Source organism: Amphiura filiformis, chromosome 12 (genome assembly GCF_039555335.1).
Source record: "Amphiura filiformis chromosome 12, Afil_fr2py, whole genome shotgun sequence".
Taxonomy (NCBI): Eukaryota; Metazoa; Echinodermata; class Ophiuroidea; order Amphilepidida; family Amphiuridae; genus Amphiura; species Amphiura filiformis.
In genome coordinates, this window is record NC_092639.1 from 1,589,068 (window position 1) to 1,613,893 (window position 24,826).

General features: G+C 35.4%; 3 protein-coding genes across 5 annotated transcripts in view; 1 reads left to right on the plus strand and 2 right to left on the minus strand.

The window, feature by feature from the left end:
- Positions 1 to 24,826, plus strand: part of LOC140165632 (uncharacterized) — a 361,058-nt gene that overhangs the window by 125,561 nt on the left and 210,671 nt on the right.
- LOC140165630 (uncharacterized) lies at positions 7,159 to 23,299 on the minus strand. Of its 3 annotated transcripts, XM_072188918.1 has the most exons (11): positions 22,947 to 23,299; positions 20,597 to 20,706; positions 14,664 to 14,784; positions 13,962 to 14,140; positions 13,281 to 13,423; positions 12,403 to 12,490; positions 11,613 to 11,796; positions 10,805 to 10,992; positions 9,503 to 9,671; positions 8,749 to 8,867; positions 7,159 to 8,087 (listed from the first exon to the last, which is right to left on the minus strand). In XM_072188918.1, the coding sequence occupies exons 1-11, from the start codon at positions 23,014 to 23,016 to the stop codon at positions 7,764 to 7,766; spliced, it is 1,695 nt and encodes a 564-aa protein (XP_072045019.1). In that variant the 5' UTR covers positions 23,017 to 23,299; the 3' UTR covers positions 7,159 to 7,763. The 3 variants fall into 3 exon arrangements, 2 of the variants coding, with proteins under 2 accessions (XP_072045019.1, XP_072045020.1); XM_072188919.1 differs by lacking the exons at positions 20,597 to 20,706; positions 22,947 to 23,299 and adding an exon at positions 15,983 to 16,150; XR_011860745.1 differs by lacking the exons at positions 7,159 to 8,087; positions 8,749 to 8,867; positions 9,503 to 9,671; ... (5 more) ...; positions 20,597 to 20,706; positions 22,947 to 23,299 and adding an exon at positions 15,983 to 17,598 and having other exon boundaries at positions 14,675 to 14,784.
- LOC140165481 (uncharacterized) lies at positions 17,591 to 18,690 on the minus strand (the record flags this gene model as incomplete). The annotated part of the gene is made up of 1 exon (XM_072188771.1): positions 17,591 to 18,690. A coding segment is annotated over exon 1 (1,080 nt), but the record flags the coding sequence as incomplete, so codon positions are not given.

Consider the following 24,826-nt stretch of genomic DNA (forward strand, 5'->3'; position numbering starts at 1 on the left):
AATACCTAGAACAGACTAACCAATAATTATATTCATTTGAAGCACTGAAATAACCCTTAATAAATTTAGCTTTGTAGGTATGTAGGTACATGTAGCTTTATAGGTACATGTAGGACCTACATGTACCTACATGTAGGTAGATGATACAGTGCGCAAAAGAATTAATGTACCAGTTATGTTCACTCCCTGTACAACAAGCTCCTGTATATCCTAAACAAAGACAGATACGTCATAACACGCTGGCGAAGTAATATAATAATCGGATTAACTACCATAAAGCAATAGGTGAAAACAATTTTTGAATATACCGTGGCCAAAAACGGCCAATCAAATGCATGTTTTGGCCCTTATTTCCAAAAATTGCTAGCTAATTCGCTATGTGTCATTTGCCAAAACAGGATAATATTCTTTTAATCCAAAACAAAATGGATTTTTCTGGATTTTTTAGTAGGTATGAATTTATGTAGGTAGGTTGATAGGCAAGAAGCTAGTAGTTTGCTTCACATCGGGCTGGTATCTGGGTATAGGTTTAGCCAGTGAAAGGCAATGAAATAATATTGAATTGATCATCACACCCTTGCATGACGTAATACCTACCGGCAAATTAAATATTCAAATAAATCACATTTCATCAATGCAAAATATCCGCTTTCTAAAGGTGTTTTTATGCTTCGCGTTGAAAAGTCGATAAATCCCGCCAAATATAATACACTCGCTCTATGGTGACCTACATTATGTGTTGGCGTAATTGGCTATAAGATGTACGGTCTGCCCTAGCTTCGCGTGTAAATGTGTGCCGAAGACCAACTTTGAGCTACAACCAATGTGAAATGGCAAAGAGAATTAATTGTTACATGTTTTCTCTGTGCAATGTCATTTATTTTTACACGTTTTATGCCCAATCCTTGCATATACAATTATACAGGGTGTGTCAAAATAAAAGTATTCAAATATCAGAGTGGAAATTATGCTCTATGCTTTGCACACGCAAAAAAAATGTGCATGTACAGTACGTATACTCTACAAGGAGAAACCAGACTGTTCTGCTTTGAAAATCTAATTTCACTACGTTTTACCAACTCAATAATCTTCATGTCCGATTGCAGTGTCTATGCAGTGTTTCCTCTTTTCCATTTTAGAAATGTTAAAATCAGAAAACAATATCTGGGCATTGTGTGTAACAGCATGATTCTCGAGTGACAGAAAATCGAAAGAAAACAATTATCATGTTCACTTGACGACGGACATTTCATGTTAAAATATAAATCATTTGATTTATTTACAAAGGTTTGTTACACCCTGTATGTAGCTCTGTATTTGTCTAGGGATATTACACAAACCACGATATATAAAATGTCATCTCAATCTTAACAATAAACATGGCGCACCTACATTATAGTTGTGTATTCAAGAACTACGCATACGCCATTTAAAATAACCGGCTACTCGGAAAAATGGTCCTGGGAGGAGTCTATTACTATAAATAGTATATATATTATAAATAATATTGATAGAATCAGCGCTTTCTACAAGCAGTAATATGTTGCTTTTCATCGAAGTGACCTGGTCAAGTTCAACGCTTTTTATGAATCAAACAAGCCGGTGTTTTTAACTAATAATTAATCATATTATATAAATTTGTGAAACACAAGATAGGATGTTTGACAACGCCATCAGCCATTCAAATCCTGTGAGTAAACGGGGTACATACATACATACATACATACATATATTAAATTCTTATAAGGCGCAATATCCAGTATGATCAAGGCGCCATACAAAATACAACAAATAATACCACATGAAATATAATACAAAGCAAAAATACAAATTCAGATTAAAACAAATGAGTTTTCAAGAGTTTTTTGAAAACTGCAATTGAGCCGGCATTTCTTACATGCTGCGGAAGTGAATTCCAAAGTGATGGGCCTGCAACAGAGAAGGCTTGTTCACATTTCTTACTAAATGGTATTGCAAGAAGAGTCTTGTGGTGTAACGGAAAATATTGGCTTGTGCTGTATATTTCTTACTTACTGTATACAAGAACACTCTGGTGATGATTGTGCAATCTATGGTTTACTCAGCTAATTGAATTTTGCGTAATATAGTTACTTATTCAACTTAAAATTCTGAAACACTTGAGAATCTTTCTGCAATTTCTCCCTATGAGCCGAGTTGCACGATGACAACAGGACTGATCGATCCAAACATGTCAAAGTTCAGGTACTTCCATGGGTAAATGAACCCCATGAGAACTACCTGCCTATTGGTCAAAAAGAAGTTTTCATTATCAATTGGACCAATCAGCAACATTGTTAGAATTATTTTGTCACGCAAAAAAATTGGGGTGAATTATTTAGCAAATCTCCATTCTGATTGGTGATTAAAGTGAAGATACCACGTAATTGACCAATCAGAGGCAATGTTAGATCGGCAGGTAGTGCTCAGGGGGTTAATCTATCTATATCTATCAGTACGATCACCTTATTTGAATAATAGTGTTAAAGAATGAGAAAAAAAATGTTTTTCGGATAGAGTAGGGATAGAGTAAGGGTTAGGGTTAGGTTTAAGGTGAGGGATATAAAAATTTCGTGATTTAAAACCTTTAAAGTACTTACAGTCCCTATACGTAACCGCCCAATATACTCTCTTCACTAGAGTGCCAATATTAAGCACTTTACAACAGTCTTTAAGTGCTAATATTGAGCACCTAAGTGCATAGTACTTTAGTGCAGTGATAGCGCCCTCCGTCAAAATTTACTTAAGTACGTATTTTCAAGGTCATTACATTAAGGTTGCTCAAGGTTTTAACATTAAGGTTAATTAAGGTGTTTTTTATTAGAGACAGCCCTTCACCATTAAGGTTACTCATTGCTTTATATTAGCACTGTTGTGAAGAGACTGGGTTGAACCGCCACACGATTATCAGACTCCACAAGTCACAATTATCTGCCATATAGCAGAATGGCAGTACTAGAACCCATATGAATAACATTATCTGACATAGTAGAAGGACAGTACTAGAACCCATACGAACTCAGAATAACATTATCTGACATAGTAGAACGACAGTATAGCAGAACCCGTACGAACTCAGAATAACATTATCTGACATAGAAGAACGACAGTACTAGAACCCATACCAACTCAGAATAACATTATCTGACATAGTAGAAGGACAGTAGTAGAACCCATATGAACTCAGAATAACATACTCTGATATAGAAGGACGACAGTACTAGAACCCATACGAACTCAGAATAACATTATCTGACATAGTAGAAGGACAGTAGTAGAACCCATACCAGCTCAGAATAACATTATCTGACAGTATAGCAGAACCCATACGAACTCAGAATTGCTATTCTCATCTCATGTAACAATGTTAAGATGACGGTTCGCACCTTGTAATGTAATTATATTATGCACTTCAGTTACACTTTGGAGATAACACGTCTTATTGAATGTATCATGTCTGGGCACCTGTCGTTATTCATCAACATATAAAGCATTGGTTTACAAAGTGATATGCCGAAATTCAGATAAAACGCCTCCAATTCAATGCTTCAATACATTTGAAAATATGCTTAAGTCATTGTCCGTTAAAAGCGAAAGTAGCCTGAAAATGGGAATGTTTTACCCCGGGTTTTACTATAAGCTATTATATGAGCCCAGCATCGTATCCAGAGGCATGGTCCAATACACTGCGTTATTTTTAGCGAAAGGTCATATGATGGGTATGTTATTGTAATTGGGTGCAAAGAATATTGTACAGTCTGGACGAGATTGTCCTATGTAGTTCCTGGTGTGTCTAAGGCTACCAGGATTAGTGGTCCATAGCGTTAGACCTTTATGAGATTCATACACTATGGACCACAATGGCCTCATCCCAATGACATAGTTCGGTAACCTCAATTAAACAATCATAGTGCACAATTTGACCTCAAGTTGCAGAGTATGAGGTTTTGTACACTAATTTCCAAAGGTCATTCAATAAATGTACAAATGTATTTGGGGTTAAAGAACTGCACCCTGATAGATGAGCATGTTGTGGATCTTAGTGATACAAGCTCTAGGATACGAATAAGCCGTGACAATCTTAAACTTAAGCTTTTGAAAAAAAGTTGAATCCTTTCATGTAGATCTACTTAGAGATAAGACACTACAGCACGTTGACCTTTTTTGTTTTATGGAAAGCATATACTATTTTGATCAACATGCAGCTGAGTATGGTGGTTATAGAGCCTAGTTGTAAAAAGTGGAGTCTTCAGTCTTCTTTGACCTGGATTTCTGATTCAGTAAAAAATAAGTAACTCCCTGTTCTTCAACTATGTCTACGAGCCATGTAAACAATTGTATTATTGTAATCTTATTATATTCTATCATACACTGAGAAAACAGTTTACACAACCTGTGTAAAATATTACACAATATCGATGTAAAAATAGAACACCATAACTATTAGGTAAAAGTTTACATAACACTTGTTATGTAAAATTATACCAATTATTTATGTAAAATTTTACATAATTAATAAGTATTCAATTTACATAGCTTTTGTGTAAATTATTTACACAAATCCGATGTAAAAATAGAACACCATAACTATTATGTAAAAGTTTACATAACACTTGTTATGTAAAATTTTACCAATTATTTATGTAAATTTTACATAATGAATAAGTATTCAATTTACATAGCTTTTGTGTAAATTATTTACACAATTCCGATGTAAAAATAGAATATCATAATTATTATGTAAAAGTTTACATAACACTTATTATGTAAAATTTTACCAATTATTTATGTAAATTTTACATAATGAATAAGTATTCAATTTACATAGCTTTTAAGTAAATTATTTACACAATTCCGATGTAAAAATAGAACACCATAACTATTATGTAAAATTATTTACAAAGAAATTATGTAAAATAATTTTAATTAAATTCTTTGTAAATGAGGCTTTAAAAAGAAGAACATTGACACAACATAAACACACTTGCCAGAACCAATGTGTAAACAAGAACTCATTGAAGGTTTTATTGAAAGATAACACTTAAACATAGCCCAAGAGCATATACTACAAAATATACTTTTAAAAGCACACTAAAGTATGTGTTTTATCACTTAAAATACCTTGAAAGCTGATCAATGATCTATATTACACTTGACATTTAATCACTTTTCCAATACATGGTGAGTCACAAAAATGTAAGTTTTAAATAATTTGTTTCGAGTAAGAACCATAATATGAAATTATTTTATATTGAAACTATTGAACATGATTTCAGCTGTGTGAAGAATTCTACCATTTGGAGCTTTTGTTTAAAAGTTATAGTATAGATTACTAAGACGTGTCAAATTTCAATTGGTCCACTCTCAGCGTATTGAGCTGCAAGCAATTTCATCAATCCGTAGAAAAGCATACAAAATTTGGACCACAGAGGAATTCACACTTTTTAATGCAAATGGTCATAACTTTGGATGCAGATGCTAAAATGAGCTTGGGTATATGTTATTTTATAGATTAATTACTTAGCATTGCAGTGATATTCAATTTAGGCTCATAAAACAAGACCTAATATTTTTCTTCTGACTGTTACATTTTTTGAGACTCACACGGTAGATTATCATTATGCTGTAAAGGGCAAGATTTTTGCATGATTTGTAAAAGTTGCTTATACGTTAACGTAGCAAATTTGGTATGTGATTGAAAGTGAGCAATACAACAAACTATAGAAAAAGGTCCAAAAATGTCTTTTACACTATATATACACACCATTAAGTTATAATTTGAGCAGTACTGTTATCATTTTGGCTCATTATGTTATAGATTACTGATTTACTGTTCATATATAGTATGATCTTGTATGAATAATTAAGAACTTATGGCATTATCAATTCTATAGATGCTGAATTTCTGAGACTTAAGTTTCACACCCTTTAACCAGGGTAAAAAAAACAAACTACTTATTTTAGAATATTGTGTGACTATATTCTGCATGCTTGTTTTGAGTAAGCTGCAAGTGAATTTTGATATTACAAATAAATCAGATTATTGATGTATGAATCGTTCTCCATAAATAAATCATTAGACATTCTACAATGGTTCTCAAAAGAAACACAAACTATAAAATCACATGCAGGGTCCATTGAATCCCCAAGAAAACCACTTTCCCATGGCACTGTTGTGGTGATTCAAGTGGGGTCATGGATTTTACTTAAAAATAATATTAGTATTTTAGACCTTTGTGATATTAACCATGCGCCAACATGATCCCAAATACTTTTTCAACTGAGTGCTTGAGCCTGTCTATAATTATTTCTGGCTGGCGCATGCTTCAACAACTTAAAAACTTAAAAAAGTGCATACTGTGCTGATTTTACCAAGTGTGTGCATACTTTTCAATAGTCATTAAAAATACTGTTCACAGAGATGCCATGTGGCTTGATTTATTATTTTGATAATAACTGTCTGCACAATCTAAGCTATTTTTTATCAGTTGTTCAATGTTCAAGACCATTCTATTTGATCATGCTTGCTTTGAGTAAGCTCCAAGTGAATTTTGATAAAAATTACAAATGAATCATATCAGTGATGTATAAATCTTTCTCCATCAATAAATTAATACACATTCTACAATGGCTGTCAAAATGAACACAAACAATAAAATCACATGGGTCCATTGAACCCCCAAGAAAACCACTTTCCCATGGCATTTTTAACTGCAACTGCATGCCTGCAACAGTGGTCCATGTGGTGATTCAAGTGAGGTCATGGATTTTACTTCAAAATTAAGAGTATTTCAGGCCCGGGGGGGGGGGGGGGTAACTCCCATTGTGGCCTGTACACCATCCGCGATAATGAAAACGTGTAAAACGGGTATTTTTTCTTGGGTAAGCACGATACGCACGTAACGCGTTTAGGGTGTCAAAAACATGAAATATTGGAAAAAAGGGTAGCAAAATTGCAATTGCTAATACGCGGAAATGAAATTTAGGGTATGAAATTTGATGCAAGGAATAAAATACCTGTTTAAAGGGTGTAAAATAGGGTATTGTTTTAGCCAAGGGTTAAATCCTTGTTTAGTGTGCTTTTCAAAAGTTGATTATCGCGGATGGTGTACAGGCCACAATGGGAGTGTCCCCCCCCCCGGATTTCAGGCCTTTGCATGCACCAACATGATCCCAACTATATTTGTGCTTGAGACCATCTATATGAACCATTATGAGGTAAATTTGTTGACATCTTGCTGGTGCGGCGTATGCTTTAACAACAACTTAAAAAGTGCATTCAGTTCTGCAATAAGTGTGTGAATTAACAGAATTGTCTAAAATCATTAAAAAACTGTTCACAGAGATCCCATGTGTATAGATTAGTATTAATAACTGTCTTTACAATCTTGGCTAATTTTATCAGTTGTTCAATGTTGGTGCACAATGAATCAAAGGTCAGATAGTGCCATGCATGGCATATGTAACTTAGCACATTGCTGACTCTTCAAATGCCATGTAGGCTCTGAAGTCACAAAGCAAATGGCTTCTCACTTCTCACTACTCTTTTGAACTCGTAGACAGCATTCTCCAGGAATTGCCAGGCACCAGAGCGTTCATTAAAAAATAATGTTCACAGAGATCCTGTGTGTTTTGATTTAGTAGATAATAACTGTCTTTACAATCTTGGCTAATTTTATCAGTTGTTCAATGTTGGTGCACATTGAATCAAAAGTCAGATAGTCCCATGCATGGCATATGTTAACTTAACACATTGCAGAATCTTTAAATGCCATGTAGGCTCTGAAGTCACGAAGCAAATTGCTTCTCACTACTCCTTTGAACTCATAGACAACATTCTCCAAGAATTGCCAGGCACCAGAGCATTTAGGCTGGTACTGTAGGTCAAAGATATACACTAGTTTCAGGCATATGTCAACAGCCTTTAGGAGTGAATTTTGAGGTATGATTGTGTTTTCCACAATTGTGAACACCTGTTGGGGGTTGGCTATGGAACCACCGAGAATCAGAACGTATGGTTGCGATCCCCCCTGATTGTTGGTGACACAATGCTCCAAATCCGTGCTTTCCTGTAAAATGAAAAAAAAGAAAAGAAAAATAAGTTATTGTTTTTGTGGAAGCAATATGTGATGCGATCAAGCAAAATCAGTCGGAACTCTGCAATAAAAATTTTTCACTTTCTTATATGATAGTAAAAAGCATTTACAAAGCTGGATTTCCAGAAAACCCCACTGAAATTGAACAACCAGTTCCAAAGATATCAGCAATTAAAGAGCTTCCAAAACAAGCGGAAACAAAAGGAAATATTTTCTTTGTTTGGCTATATCTCAAAATCAATATTTCCGAGTTCCGACTGATTTTGCTTGATCGCATCACATATTTATAACCATTGTCATTATTAGCATAGTGATTCAATATTGGAGCAATGGAAATTGGATGCCTCACACTACAGCCCATATAGCTTCAAGGAACTGCCAGTTAGGATGTTGAATTTTGTCAGATATAAACAATATTTTACGAGCCTCACATAAACCACATTTTAAAGGAACTTTTTACAAACAAGTTTGTAGCCTTTCTAATTAGAATAATTTAAACAGTCCATATAGTTCCTGTATACAAGTTCAGCTCACAAGAGCTAGGTTTTTAATATTTGTATATCTTAATGTGGCAACTTTTTCATTATTAAGCCTAAGACAGATGAATGAAATCCCAGGCAGCATTTTTACTCACCCCTTGGACATTTATGAACGAATCCAAGGCTTCTTGTGATGATATTTTTCCTCCTTTCTTTTTTCTGACTCCTGCAAAGAGCAGGGGTAGAACAGCAAGTCCAATGTTCAACCTTTGATCTGACAAATAAAATGGAAGTAGAGTTAAGGATAATAAAAATTTGCACAAGAAATTGAGCCTTAGAGTGGTGCAATTATTAAAGCTTTAATCTGTAATTTTGGTTAAGTTTCAATTTTATTAGTTATGGTAGTATTGGTAATAACTGCCAGGAATGTTTTAAAGCCAAAATAACAAGGTCAACTGTGGAGCTCTATGTGACACTTATTATCTGAATTTATATAATTATGTCCAAATAATCAATAGAAATCTTGATTTTGATATCTTGGATTATACATAATACTTGCACCACTTTTTCTGATGCCATTCTCTATTGATTGCATAGAGCCTTAATGAAGCAACTATCTGATACTAATTTTTCAAGTTTCCAAAATATCTATAATTATTAAGAATTCATGGCAACAACATTTTATTCATGGTAGCAACAATTTGCAGCATTTTCTTTAACAAACTGATATTCCTGATTCATGAAGCAATCATGAAATGTTATGATTTATATTAATTTCTAAGTATGTATGCCTGCATATTACTATATATGATCACAGCAATATTTTTCACAAGCTACAAACTTCTGTGCTTTTCCATCAAAGGTACTTATTACTTTCAATAGAGGAATAGTCATAGTAGGGTAACATACCAGGATTTAATTCTTCCACAAGACTGACATCTTCATTTTCCATAAGATATGGTAATGTAAATGGTGCTACCTTTGGACACCACTCAAGCAGAATTTCTGATATCTTTCCCCATCTTGCATACAGCTTGTTTGCATGATCTGGATACAGAACCTCAAAGTCCTGTTCAATCTATAAATCACAAAAAGATATTAAAGATTAAAATTACACAAGAACTGTTATGTTTCAAAAACATCATGGGGACGAATATCATCATTTTGTCAGACAAACATGTGTTATGTTTTGCCAAACATTGATAAGATTATATATCTTCAGCAGCTTCACTGTGATGTGGTGTATAATACCTACAGACCAAGTCCAAATCATATGATCACCTCAAAACAAACAGGAAGAGCATAGTTTACATTAAACATACGAGGGCATGATGGCTCAGTGGTTACAGCCTTGGACTCATAATCTGAGAGCTTGCTCAGCGTGCGTGGGTTCGATTCTCCGTCCCACCACCGTGTTGCGCCCTTGGGCAAGGCGCTTTGCCTCGCTTGTCTCACCCCACCCAGGTGCAATGGGAAGCTGTTAGCGATAGTCACAGTCGTTGTACTGATGGACCCGGCGCCACTTGTAGGCTGCAAACGTGGTTCCGACATATTCTAATGACGGCGGAATAAATGTAAAGCGCTTTGAGGCTGTTTACAGCATAAAGCGCTATATAAATATCTACATTTATTTTATTTATACCTGCTGCATCTCCCAATCAATTTCAATGTGCCAAAACTATAAGGTTGATATGCATACCTGGCAATCAGATCAATAAGAGAGTGGTGAAATCAAGGCCCAGCCCCTGTACTCTCCAAAATGTCGGGTACCAGACTAGTGGACATATTCACAAATAAAAGAGTTGTTCCGAGATCAAATTTGCAACAAATTTTCTTCGCAAAATCAACAAAAAGGGTGTTTTTTAAATTGAAATGTTCGTTTTCAAAAAGTTTTGAAAAGGGTACTTTGACCCAATCTACCCATTAAAAAGTACCTCTATAAAGCATCACAATTTGGTCACCATGGACAGGCCTACCCATTGAAAAGAAACGATAATGGGTATGTAAGAATTAATTTCCAACACTGCATGCTTTCATGTTTTGCTAAACACACAATACCGCAATTTTGAATTTTGTGTAAAAATGGGTTTCTTTTCATTGAAAAATGTGAAAAGGGGTATTTTTAATTCTTATCCAAGAGCCTGGGGATTGCAGGGGCTGGGAATGCAGGCTGCAATAAAACTAAATTCTATTTTTTAGAATGACACTTACCAAAGCACTGTCCATCATGTGTGGAAACTCCATCAAAATCTCAGATATTGGTTTGGCATTTCCCTTTATCCAGTTGTGGCGAAATTTTGCTGTCTGCTTCATATACTGTTTGACCTTCTCTGGGTCCTCTGCATTTGACTTTAACCACTGAAGCTGCAGAGTCGGTTCCTGCATTTCTGATAGGTCACCTTGTAAATGTAAATACAGAAAAAATTATTAGTTCATAATAATTATAGTGGATATGAAATAATATTAAGCTGTAAATCTAAAAAATGCTTAAGTAATTGAGAGTCTATACATCCAGTTTCAGCTGGCTGAAGGGGGAGAGCAGATTTAGATGCAACTGGATCTGACTTGATACAAACTAAACCAATGTGGTGTCATTTGGATTTGTAGCTGTTCATCTGAAACCTACTCATTTTAACCATAATTTGATGATGGATAGATGGATGGCCTGGAAACTGACAGACTGATTGATTGACATATTGACACACTATGCATGATTCCATAAGTCTTTGCTAATATTTATTCACATTCTGTATGTGCAGAGGATCATGGCTTCTGAAGCAAACATCCCTGTGAATTCTAATTTAAACCAATAGAATTCAACTTCTCTCAACAACTGCAAACATATACCAATAGTGGCATTCAAAACCTTTTGACAACATGGCCTACACTGAAAAAATAAGTTTGAAGGTGAAAACTTAAATTGATCATAAACAGATCATTAGAACTTAAGCAAACTTAACATCAGTGTTGTAACTAGTTTCGTAAGTGACAATTCTAAATTAAAAAACAATATACTTACTTTCAGCTTTTCCAGATTCTGAAACTGTCTCTTTTGAACTTGAAGTCTCTTTTGAAGTCTTTAATTTCTTTGGTGGGTTTGGAGTTGCTTGCTCTTTCATATACTGTCGTCGGAGGTAGCATATGCGATCCTCCAACACTCCACGGGCTGGTGACTTAGCAGATCCTTTACAATAAAAGCCTTCCTGTAACATATAATATCAAACATTATGAATTACAAGATGATCCGAATATTAGTGATAATGCAAACTGCCAAACAGAATGAGATTTTTCTGCAACTTAATTATATTTCCTGCAATTATTTAATGGCTCTTATCAAGGTGAACACAACAAAGTATTATTGAGTTATTTGGTGAAATATCTGTATCAAGTTTAAGCATGTACTAAAACAAATGTTTGGAATGTTCCAGCATGTTGAATGTTACACATTTTACGCTGTTTTTTCTGATGTTTCTGTCAGTGAAAGGACTTTTGACCATGTAACTATAACCTAACTGACACTATGCTACAATTGCAGTCAATATTCAGGTTATTGCGATGACTGGTGCTTGGTTACATTAGCCAAGCAGATATAAGAGAATAAAAGATTACATTTTCACCAGGATTTTCACTCAGCTTGGCTCATTGTCCCTGCCAATAAATGGAGTGTTTATACATATACAAATGATTATGGTGGAGGTGCAAGTTTTAATTCCATGACAACGCATCTGACCATGCTTATATCTCAGTTATAAAAAAATGCAGAGCTACATGTTAGCTCATGTTACTGGTTCCAATAAATCGGTACTCACAAATCCAGTCTCCCCACGAGGATCTTTCAGAACAGGGAATGCTTCTATAATACCTCTGGCCATATCAGATTTGATGTATGAAGGTGGTCTACCAGTGAAATAAAAAGAAAAGAACAAATTGAGAGTGAGACAGCATTAGGGAGCTATTTCACTTCAATGATAAAACACAAAAGTGGTATACTTGTGGGCATAACAGCTAGGGGAATACAATATACTACTAACTCATGTCAAGGTTATGGAACCTTGAGCGAACAGGATTTTATACTTTTCATATCTTTACTTTATCAAAACAGATATAATATTGAAGTTCATAAGAAGCAAGTTATTTTGTTCCCTCTCCTAAAATTGGTCTAAATACCAAGGAAAAGGCAGTGGAATCCCTATCAAACACAATGAATCTCAGTGTCACCATTTAGTGCTCAAAATACTGTAATACAAGCTTAGCTTGCCAGCCTAAATAAACAGCTAGTAAGGGTAAATAAACAAATCAGCCACATTGAAGTGTGTAAACTGCATTTAGTCACACTACCCATTTTTTAACTGTTGCTCCCTGGCCAAAACTGATCTTCGATTGACTTCCCTATAATAGTTCACAGTGACAATAGCGGAGTATTTGCTGATCGATCATTTGTATTCTAAAGCATTTTTCACGGACGTCCTTTCTACATTTAATATAAAATAGGCCTACCGACCATTATTCAATTGACACCCCGGACAAATGTCAACTCAAATGTCAAGGTCACTGAGGAGCTCTGAGGTATGCAGGCTGAACTTATTAGATACACCATGTTCACTTGCAACACTTCAATTAGTATGTCTTAAACAACATTACATATTGAAAAACAGTATGATACATGTGCATGCAACATATGACTTACTTGTATCCAAATGTGTCAACAATATGCTCACATAAGATATGTGTCATTCTCTTTTTGTCCATTTTACTCAACATGTTGTATCGGTCAAGATGGTCTATTATATTTCTCCCTGTCTTGTCTTTACTTAGGATTTGTTTAACATCCTGCATGTAGAGTTGAAACAAACAGAAATATAAAATAATGTTAAAAACAAGAAACACTGACATTCAGTTCAAAAAGATTGTGAGTTTCATTAGTACCTGAACCACATCAGCTTAAACCAATTCTATCATTGAAAAAGGTGCAAAATCAATTAACCTATTTCTTAATTAATGCCCATAAGCTGCAACTGATGTTATTTTTGGGTAGTAACTTTCTGGCAATTGTAACTGTTTGAAGTAAATTAGTATTACCATGTATAATGGACTTAATAATTATCTGTATGTTTTCTGTATGCTTGAAGTTATCAGCATGTAGTCAGCGCACATTCATCACTTCAGACTTGTATGCACACCAGGATTACTTAGGGCCATTTCAAGTTGTGCATAAACATGGTGTTCCAGGTATGAATTCAAAATTGCAGTATGATCCCAACTCTGAAGAATTGTAATGTTTGCATATCACCGAATGTGCACATGTTTGAAGACAGGAGCAAACTGGACCTTAAACTTATTTCAAAGAAGACACGTCTTACAAACTTACAAATAAAGACGATGTGTTTTCACTGAAGGCATCCTCTCGCTTCAGGGACGGCTTGGGAGTAGATGTGTTCTCATGGCTTTTCTCTTCTGACTGTTTAGGGCTTGGTGTTTCACATATCACTGTTACGTCTGTATCACTACATATTGATTTCTCGAAATCAGATTCAGATATCAAACTCTCTGTAGAAATAAAATGTACACACAAATGGTATGAACATAATGCCTCTAACTAGATTTTTGTTTATTAGATTTTTCAAAAAAAGTAAGGCTTCAGAATGCTTTAGGAAAACTGTATATAAAATAAAATGTTGTACTCTAGGGGTTTATCCTCAGAATCTCACATTTGAAAAAAAAAAAAAAGAAAAGAAAAAGGGCCTCCTCCTTTCCTCGAGCACCATGTTGGATAAGACCGAAAACTATACTAACAATGCTTATTTTACATTGGGAAAAAACTCCAAAAAAATCCTCTGGACGAGAATCAAAACAATAATTTTATGTCCTTAAGTGTGACAAAACTGTAAAGGGATACTGATCTTATCTCAAAATTCTTGCTTGTGCTGTACACAATTTCAACATCTGTCATAACAATTTGTCAATCTCCACAAGCCATACATTTCTTCATTATTAAACATTTGACAAAATAATACAAAATACAGTTGACAAAATGTATCCAAATTATTTAATATGTGTAGTCAATATATACCTGGTACATCTGAATACAGTGGTCCCGACAGTTGTTTGACATCTGCTAGTGCTAAACCAGCGCCATCTTCAAATATCATTGAGGTTAATGAGCAGGGGATGGTACTTGACCCCATTCCAAACTGTAAATTCAATGCAGTGAGAAAAGAGAGTGAGTGTTTATATCGTTTTGAGTCAATAATGCATGGTGGATTTTGGTATTTTGATAAAAATTGGTATTAATAGACTCAATCTAGGATTCACAAACTGAAAACAAGGTGGTTTTTCAATTTCAATGAAAATGCAAGACCGATATTAAAACAAATAATTTGGATGTTGGTCCCGGATAGGTCAAAATTTGAATTTCAACTCATGATTTGAACTGTTCATGTTGGACCATATATTTAGCAAAAAGTCTGACATAATTGTTGACACAAACACAACCATACACCGACACAACCACACACCAACCATACAGCTTTATAAATTCACTACCAAAGTTGAGGTGAGAAGTACAGAGTTATGTAATAATAATTGTTAAAAACAATTATAGAAGACGTAAGAAATTGTTCACTTTCAAGTATATAGACCACTTGACATCAATGTTTATCAACAAAGGCGAGGGATTGGTCTTTCGATATGCTCGAACGAACCGCTTCACTGTTCAATGGCTTTCTTGTTCAATATGAAATGTGGTGGGAGATTTAAAATACACATGCCCTGGGCAAACTACGATGCGCACGCACACTGCAGGGCAAAGAACAATGGAAAGTGCCATAATGCGTGGGCATACTGCCGGGCAATGACGTCACATGTCAAGTGGTCTATAGCATTGTATTAACTTATGCATTATGGGATTTGCAACATTTGAAACCTTATTTTGTTTTGGTTAATTTTAATACCTCAAATTTCATAATTGCCAACATGAGCCAGAGTGGACTGAATAATAAGGTCGCATGCACCTCTTTTGCACTCCAACACCCCCCCACACACACACACCAACAGAGATACCACTCACTCTTCTAAAAATCAGAAAAACTTAAAAGCCCAGTGACAATGCCCACAGAGCAGGCGGAGCTGTCTAGGCCGGGTGAGAGGGGTCACCCCCCATTTTTTTTTTTTTTTGTTTTTTTGAAAATTTTTATGGCCAAAAATCCAGAATTCCGGGATAATCCGGAAAAGTGGCATCTCTGCGTGACCAAGCACACAAATCCATACCATTTAACTAAAGCACAATGTAACTTGCAATATACTGTCTTGAACAGGCCAATGAACATCAATTTTTGTGGCAGCCCAAAGATAATGTAAATAGGCAGATAACCCTTACATATGTGTGCTCACCTTTACAATGCCACCACCAAAACAGCAAAATGTAAAACATCTGACTATATACTTCCATGTACATAGCTATGCCAAGTTGAAGCGTGTGACAATATACCAGGTCTTATTTCTTAAATCAGAACATTTAGTAGCATGAAGGGGTTTGTGGTCATACAAACTGTCATAAACCTTCACTTGAATCTGATCATGTCCATCATAGCTTTTGACAGCATATGCAGCATAGTGATTGTCAAAGTATAGTGTCTCCCACTTCTTAACAATGAGTAGTACATTTCCATCTCTGATCAGTACTTTCTTTATGGTGCCAAATTCTGGTTCCTCATTCCAGGAAAGAAGCACGACAACACTTTCTCTTAGAACATATCCATTTACTGTGACAGTAGCTGCAACTGTGATGCTTTCATTTGGCAGACAGTTAAGGTAAGCACACACTTGTGCACAGTACTGACCAAGTGATGATACCAACACTCGGCTCTGATTTCCTATGTCTATACTTCGGCTATCAATTGGTTGTTGCAGAAGGCGTTCAAATCCTAGGGCTAACTGATGCCTATTTGCCAAAGTTTTGGATACATTAATATAGTTCTTTGAACTATTTGCCCAATCCTTGAACTGCTTATGTTTTCCTTCCATTCTCATAACATAATATTGGATCAGTGGTCCAAGGAATCTAATTGCACCAGGATAGTGTATACAATTGTGTAGTTTTGGGGTCAAATGGTTATCTGGAAAGATTTCCAGAAATAGGGCATGATGATCATCAATCATACACTTCAATAGGAAAGTTCCTAATTTGCTGATTCTTGGAGAAGTCACAATTTTGAAAATATCCAAAATTAGTAACATCAGCTCCCATTCACAGCAATCTTCATTAACTTTGTCACCAATAATGAGTGGAAAATAGAGGGAAAGGCACCACATTTGTGCTGCTTTCTGCCCACTTGAACCATTTGGGTGATTGAGTTGGTACATAGTTATTTGACTTGGTAGGTTCTTTCTGTCCGTGTGACCATAATTAAATGATTGAATTCGGCTGTTCAATTCATCCAATGTTATTTTCCCATCATCAATTAGTTTTTTGATGACAAGTTTAAATTCTAATGGAAGAATTCCTTCCAGGAAATCATGCATTATATCCATCGCTAAGTTCAGAGTCACATGAAAGTAAGAGAGTGAATTTAGTTTGCTTTCTCTTACTAGTCCTGTTGCAGAATAATTATTTAGTTGTAAATCTGCAGTGTGCGTTTCTAGTGTTCTAAGAACAGCTTCATCTTCCACAGTTACTCTGTGTGTTACATCTCGATGCATTTTGCATATTCTACAAAAGTAGTTACTCACAAAACTACAGACATACCCCAACATTAAATTTAAAGCTAAGTTGTCACCAGTAACCTGAAAGAGTTTAGGTTTTACCATGCCAACAAAGACATCCGGTACATTAACCATTATACCCGTTCTTTCTATTTCATTCAAGTCCCGCACTATTTCAAGAAATACACTGTTCATTCCATACTTCTTGGTAATTGATGAAGGGGCTAATGCAACTAATAAAATGTTGCGAAGACTGCTTCGATATTTAGGAGGAAGGGCTATGAAAGTCATGTATACAGCAGTAAGTTTATTGACCCCTTTCTTTGAACCTAAAGGATTGCCTGTTTCAAAGTCATCTGAATAGAGTATAAAAGGCAAAACTGGTACATCATCTTGATTGTCAGCATTGAAAGTGTCTTTGAAGAAAATTCCATCACGATATGATTCTAGGATGTTATCATCATCTGATGGGTGCTGTAGTAAAATGCTTGACATTACTCCAGGTTGGTGAAGGAATTGTTTCACATTCTCCTTAATAGGAACATACTGGATAGCTTCTTCGTGTGGTTTTTTGTAATTTCTCCCTGTTTGTTTTGCAGTTCTAGTTTTGTAAACTTTTCCATGTGTCTTCCCTGGCACAGGTTCAACAAGCACATTTGCCTCCAATAAATACTTTCTTTGTTTGTATTCAGTATCTAGTTCACTGAATGGATTCTTGCTAACTTCTAATGCCTCTGTGGCTTCAGTCACCATTTCCTCTGTTGGCAATATGCCATTTTGTATACTGGCAAGAATTGGCGAGAATTGATTCTCTACTCGCTTGACAGCAGTTTCAACTAGGTTCTTTGATTCATTTATAAAATCTTGAATAACCGAAGAAGGAATAGATTTGTGTTTCATACGAGCTAAAAAAGCGGCAACAAAATCTGTGAGAGTTTCTTCATCGTCTTCAATTTCTTCAGCTAATAATTCCCCTTCTTGGTCTTGACCTATACCACCACCATTTCCAGCTGCATTAACATCATCAGCATTCACTTCCATTTCTCCAGCCAATTCTCCCACTTGGTCTTCACCTTGATTTATACCAACACCATTTCCAGCTGCAATAGCATTCCCTCCAATTTCTCCAGCTACAAGTAATTCCTCTGCTGGACCAACATGTGCACCTCCAGCCCCTATGGCATTGTTGTGAATGGTTGTCAAATGTCTCTTGTATGATGAACCCCTCCAAAAAATTGCTCTACAGTTATGTTCTCCACACACAATTTTTGTGCATGTTGATGAAAGAATCTTGTGAACAAATTTTAAGTGAAGGAATAGGCCATTAATTCCTCCATTTACTTTCCTAAGACACCTACAGCATGTAAAGGACTTCATGATATATGATACACCACGTCTTCATTCAAAAATCTGGAAAGCAATGTTTAAAATAGACAGATTTTGCTTCTTACACCTTGAAAAAGAAAACTGCATGTTCACTGATTTCCTAATAATGTTATCTAAGGTTTATCTATAGCAGGATAAAAATATGTTACTTTATTTAAAAATTACATTTACATGTGAAACTCGCTCACAGATGTGCACCCCTTCACACACAAAATGCATGTTGAAATCTCACAAAGTACAGGAAGCCCCATGTCACCTGATCGATAACGCAAAGTAACCTTTACTAAGTTATTTTAGAATATTTCCTAAAATTCGCTGTTATCTTAGAATATTTTCCATTATTTTATAGAATGTTGTGAATTTTTGTGATATTTTACTGTTTTTACAATATTCTTGTGTTTTTTAGGATATTCCGTTATTTTGCGTTATCGATCAGGTGATATGGGGCCTTACAGGGGCAAGGGGGTGACTTGCTAATACTAGGAAGATTTCCTGGATATTTTGTATGCACACTGAAAAAAGGGGAAATGAGAGAAATGTGGAAAAGGACGAAAAAGAATCAGGGATGATTGAGTTTTTGAATGAAAATGCAATTTCTCACTTTATTGATTGCCATAGCTCAGGGTTCCCAACATTTCTCGAAAACAAAATTCCCTGAGTTTTCTCTGATATTTCCTTGAGGGATTTCCATAATACCATAAATATTTCCATTTTGACAATGTTGTTGGCAAGTGAAAGGTGTAACTTTGACGCACAATGTATGTGTGCCAAAATGGCAAAGCAAAACAATTTCCTCCTGGGTCAACAAGTTCCCCTGAGTTTTCAATTTCTTGCAATGGCCAAAGTGGCAAAAAATTCCTCTTGTGCCAACAAAATTCCCTGCGTTTTCTGTTATTTTCACCTTTTTGTTTAATTCCCTTAGTTTTCCCTGTATAAAAAAAAGGAAACTAGTTTTCCTTGATTTCTCTGACTGGCTGGGAGCCCTGGTAGCTACTCTACATTAGAAGAGCTGATATGCAAATGGGCTTACATCTATTTTTGACTTTTTGAGAAAAACATGATGTTTTACCTGTGCAATAATTATTTGCTTGATTTGATTCATGCTGGTTTTGAATAAAGTGTTGATGAATTGAAAGTAAAATAATAGATTTGATACAAATTTTTAGCCTTCATATTTTTCTTATTTCTTTTATATCATGCCTTTTGTGGTCATTGTGGATGAAAGCCCTTTTACAGCACAACTAATTTACCCCATTTCTAAAAACCACCTTAGCAAGTCGAGCCTTTTGGTATTGCATTATGCACCTTGATTAATGCTTTCAAAATAAAAAAAAATAAATTAAATATCAAATTTATTTCTTTAATTAGATGAATTATATTAAATTCACCAGAGTGCCTTTTTTAGTACCGGTATTTCTGAAGCTACAACTTTTATTACTTGTAAATCTTTTTTTATCAAACATAATGACTCAAAAACAGTTTATTTTGGTTTTAAAAGTTTTAAAAGACCATTGAAGGCTACCTACCATAAAACATCAACGAAGGAAAACTAAAATATTTTTCGGAGATTATATACGGTATCCAAGTTTCTGGAAATTCCTGAAGATTTCCAAAAGGGAAAATGTACGATATCTCAGGAAAGGAAGGTGGTATGAAAGTCAAACAAGCAGCAAAATGTGTATTTTAATCGGCACTATAACGTAATGCCAATAACTCGATTTCAGCCATATGTGGTCCAGCTTTTGCATATCAGCTCTAAAAATAACTAGTCTGGGAAATAAAGGAATTTTTTGGATTGACAGATATCTCTGAATGTCCCTTTAAATAATTTAAACTGATTGTTTAACGAAACCAAATAATTACATTTTTCCCATAATTTCAAACATTGATCATGATATTGCAAAACTTCCAACTTACTTCTGACTGATGATGCTTCATGAATTTACATCGTGGCCCAAGTTTTGGAAACAACTGATTAATGGTAGTTTCATCCAGCTGTCGAAATGTCTCCATGTCAATTTCCTCATCTGCAAAATAATGACATCAAAGTTAGTCTGATCAGTTCCAAATATTAAACGGAAATACAAATTTGTTAAAATAAGAGAATTTGAGAGTTTTCATATTATTTTATGGCATTTTGTCGATAAAATTATAGTAAAAAGGGGGTCATTGGTTAGCCGAACCTAAAAAAACTGGCGGTCATTGGGTATAACTGTTAAAAAACTGGGGGGTCATTGCTTGGTCTATTACTAAAGTGAGCAAAATTCACCTTCATTTGAGCTAAAATAGTCTGAAATGGAATTTTTTCGAACACTTCGCACGCCGCCCAGTAACATCATGAACAAAGTATGCAGTGTAGCCAGGATTTTTTTTTGAGGGGGGGCAAAAGTGGACCTCTTTCATTCAAAAAAGGGCAATTTCAACAGGTTTTTTTTTTTTCAAAAAAGTGGACCTTTTGTGCATTTTTCATTCAAAAAAACTTCTAATTTTCAATGTTTTTATCAAAAAAGTGGATTGGCAGCCCACCCTCCCCGATTATGCCTCTGCTCATCGTACCCATCCTCCTTCCCCCTTCTTGCTCTCTCAGCCACTGATGATGTGCCGTCACTCGTGACTTTTCATCTTTGTCCTCCATATGAGGCCCCAAGTCATGTGATTTAAAGGCCCATTCAGTGATTTGCTCATCCGGACGATCGTAAAAATCATCAAAATTCAGATTTTGGTACCTTTGTAATTGGCATAGATGTGCTAACATAGCCTGCTAGTGGTTCGGTCGAAAGCCGTGTATTTTAGACACAGCATTTGCATGATTCTGGACTTTTGATACTGACAGTACAAAAGTCCGACTCGAGATCGAAGAAGCTCACTCTCCACCGTACCATCTTGCGCGTTATGTATTGTTTATACTACTTATTACATCAGTAGCTACTATTTTAAACAAAATACACAATTTTAACTGTTTTTCATATTTGAATTGACCGTTAGTTTGCCTCGGTGACCTTTAATTGCTTATTTTGTTTTCTACTACAAAAATTAAGCGTCTGTTTTAAATCAATTTAGACTCTACTTCCCCGTGTTAGAAACACTGGACTAGGAAGTTTTCCAGTCGATTGGTGGCGCACTGTACTGAAAATCTCGATTTTCTCGAGTCGATCTGAGTTGAAGTAGAAAACCTTTCTAAAGCTTCTGTTTTTTGACTAATTTGTCGATGCATTCAGGGGAAAAGTGGTTTAATGAAATTCTGTAGACTTATTCTTTATTTCTAAGCAACTCTGACAAATTTCCATTTTTTTAATGTTCCTGTGAAATCACTGAAAGGGCCTTTAATGCATATATTTATGTATAATTATGTGGAATCATTATGAACTGTGGAATCGATCAAATTTGGAACTAGCCAAATTATGGGCCAAATCATAATCCTGTCTGGTTTTCTTAATCTTATTGCATACGCGGTGATAAAAAAAGCCGAGGTACTTTTATAAGGCCGTGTAAAATTAATATTTTGGTTCTCGCCCCTCCTCCTCAATTTCTGGGATTTGTCAGATTTTTTTTTTTTTTTTTTTTTTAGATTTTTCAATTTTTTAGACTTTGGAATGATTTATGAAATCTTCATACATATAAATAAGTTTATTAGAGAACAAGCATCACTTCCAAGTCTTTTTTTGGTACTCTAGAAGGAATAACCCTCAAAATCTCACATTTGAAAAAAAAAAAAAAAAGGGCCTCATCGTTTCCTCGAGCACTGTTGGAGGAGACCGAAAACTACTGACAATGCTAATTTTACATTGGAAAAAAAAAAAAAAAAAAAAAAAAACACTTCCCTCCCTCATCAATTCATGAAAATCCTCTGGACGAGAACCAAAACATTAATTTTATACGGCCTAACATGACTAAATCAAAACTTGTAAAACGGTCCTGTGATACACCTTCCCCAATCAAACACATTTGCATTGGATCATCTTCTACTCTTCCCTAGAAAAAAATCATTATAATATCAAATCTAAACACCATGCCATGGAATTCACCATATCACGCCCAAGCTCACATTGGGCGCCCCATTCCTTTTTTAAAGGAATTTTTATCTTCGTATAGTTCGTGTGTCATGTGTGTGATGCATCGATAAGCTTACGTACATGTGTACATCACGTGCGTGTGCAGATATACAACGGCAACACATACACCCGGCACCAAAAGTTGAAATATCGCTCTGCATTTAAAAAGAACATGACAAAACACTAGATACAAACAAAAATGCTGCTATACTCACCTTCAAACTTCTCGATATATTGGGACAGGCCCCATCGCTCGAGAATGTCTTCCACCGTGTCATCCGCCATCGTTTCGTTTTGCGCTGTTGCCACGAAAAACTACACAGTAACTATGCAAAGCACATGTACCGAATTTACATAACTTTTCGGTATTTTTATTTTTACTTAAAACATTGTAATTTTGAACATAACAATGTGTAAAAAACGCTGAACGTTTGCAAAATGTGAGGATTACATAACAAACGTGTAGTTTAAAATTTACACAGAAGTTATGTTCACTTTTTTTACCTAATATTATGTTATTTTTACCAAACAAGAGAATACATATTTTTTTTTTACATATTGTTTTTTCTGTGTAGGCCTTCACTTGTTTTCACGCAACCAGAATATTGCACAAGAAGTATCATATCAGATGATATGCATGGGCAGGGGTGCAAATTGTGATTTCTTTCTCAGGAGCAAGGTTTTTAGGCTCAAGAGTTCCTCAATCATACCATGCATAAAATAGCTTTATTCTGCACTTCAAAAGATGAGAATGTTAACATACCGTGAATTTTTAGAGCGACTGTACATATGTTAGGTCTTAGAGCTTCCAAAAAAGGCTTTATGATGACAATGTGTGCGCGTACCGCGCAAAAATTTGGTATTTTACACTAGTTTGGGGTCAATTTTGGTCGGACAGAGGCTCCTTTCCCCTTTTATTTTCCTTTACCCCCTTTCCTCTTTCATTTTTTGTCAGATGAGCACAACTTGTTTAGTGCTTTATATGGTTCTTCTTTTTAAATTTCCTCAATATTTTCCAGTCAGTTTTGTCGTCTTCTCAGTGGCATTAGTATTGATACTAAGTACACTGAATTCTTTCATGACTTTTGTTCCCAGAAAATTCTCATTGCTGCCTCTCTATAAATTTCCTCAGGTATGATTGTCGCCTCTCTAAATTTCCTCAGATATGAGCCCTGTTTCCACCTGTCTTCATCCTACTTCTTTTTTTCCTGTTAAATAACATGGAATACCTCCTATGGTGATGAATTGTAAATTTTCATATTCTAACACCAACACCTTCCTCTTTTTTGCTCTTATTTCTTGAACAATAATGTGAATTCTTCCAAATTTTGCACAACCAGTGTTTCCTCTCTTCCATTCAGTAGCTTCACTTCCTCACAGCCATCCCCTATTATCTTGTACCTCACTCTTCTTCTTTTCTTTCCTCTTTCCCCTCTTCCTCTTATCTTATCTTTTCTTTTATTCTCTCTCCCTCCTTTTTCCTCTCTTTCTTTTGGCCCATTCCATGTCAACTCTTTTTCTGTGTGGTGGTAGATATTGATGAGAAAGTAAAATCCTGAAAATTTGAGCTTCATACTCCATTTCGTTTTCCCGTGGCATCAATTTGAAATTTAGGGGGTCAGCGTAAAAATGTGTCGCAACGCGAAAGACGACGTTTGGAGGTCCATAAATGTATAAAGGAACCCTTTAAAACTTTGAAAAGTATGTATCCTGGGGTACTTTTTGGTGTAGAATTCAAATCTGCTATCAGAAAACTTGTAACTCCTTTACTTTAAAAGATATAGGGCCCTCAAAATGCAACTTCGTTCAACCAGGACCAACTTTGGGGGGGGGGGGGGGGGTGAGAACTCCAAAAGTAAAAATAATTTTAGCGTCAATTTTTTTGCCAGTCAGAGCCCTTTGGTAGGACATTACTCTTATCCAATATTGAGCATATTAGAATACATTTAGCTGAGATATTACCCATGGAAAACCACTTTTTTACATTTTGACCCCCTGAAAACCAATGTCAGACAATTTGCCCCACCATCAACTTCAGGTATGTTGAAGATATGTTCTTGGACAACATTTCTGAGAGATATTGGCTTGGGGTCGT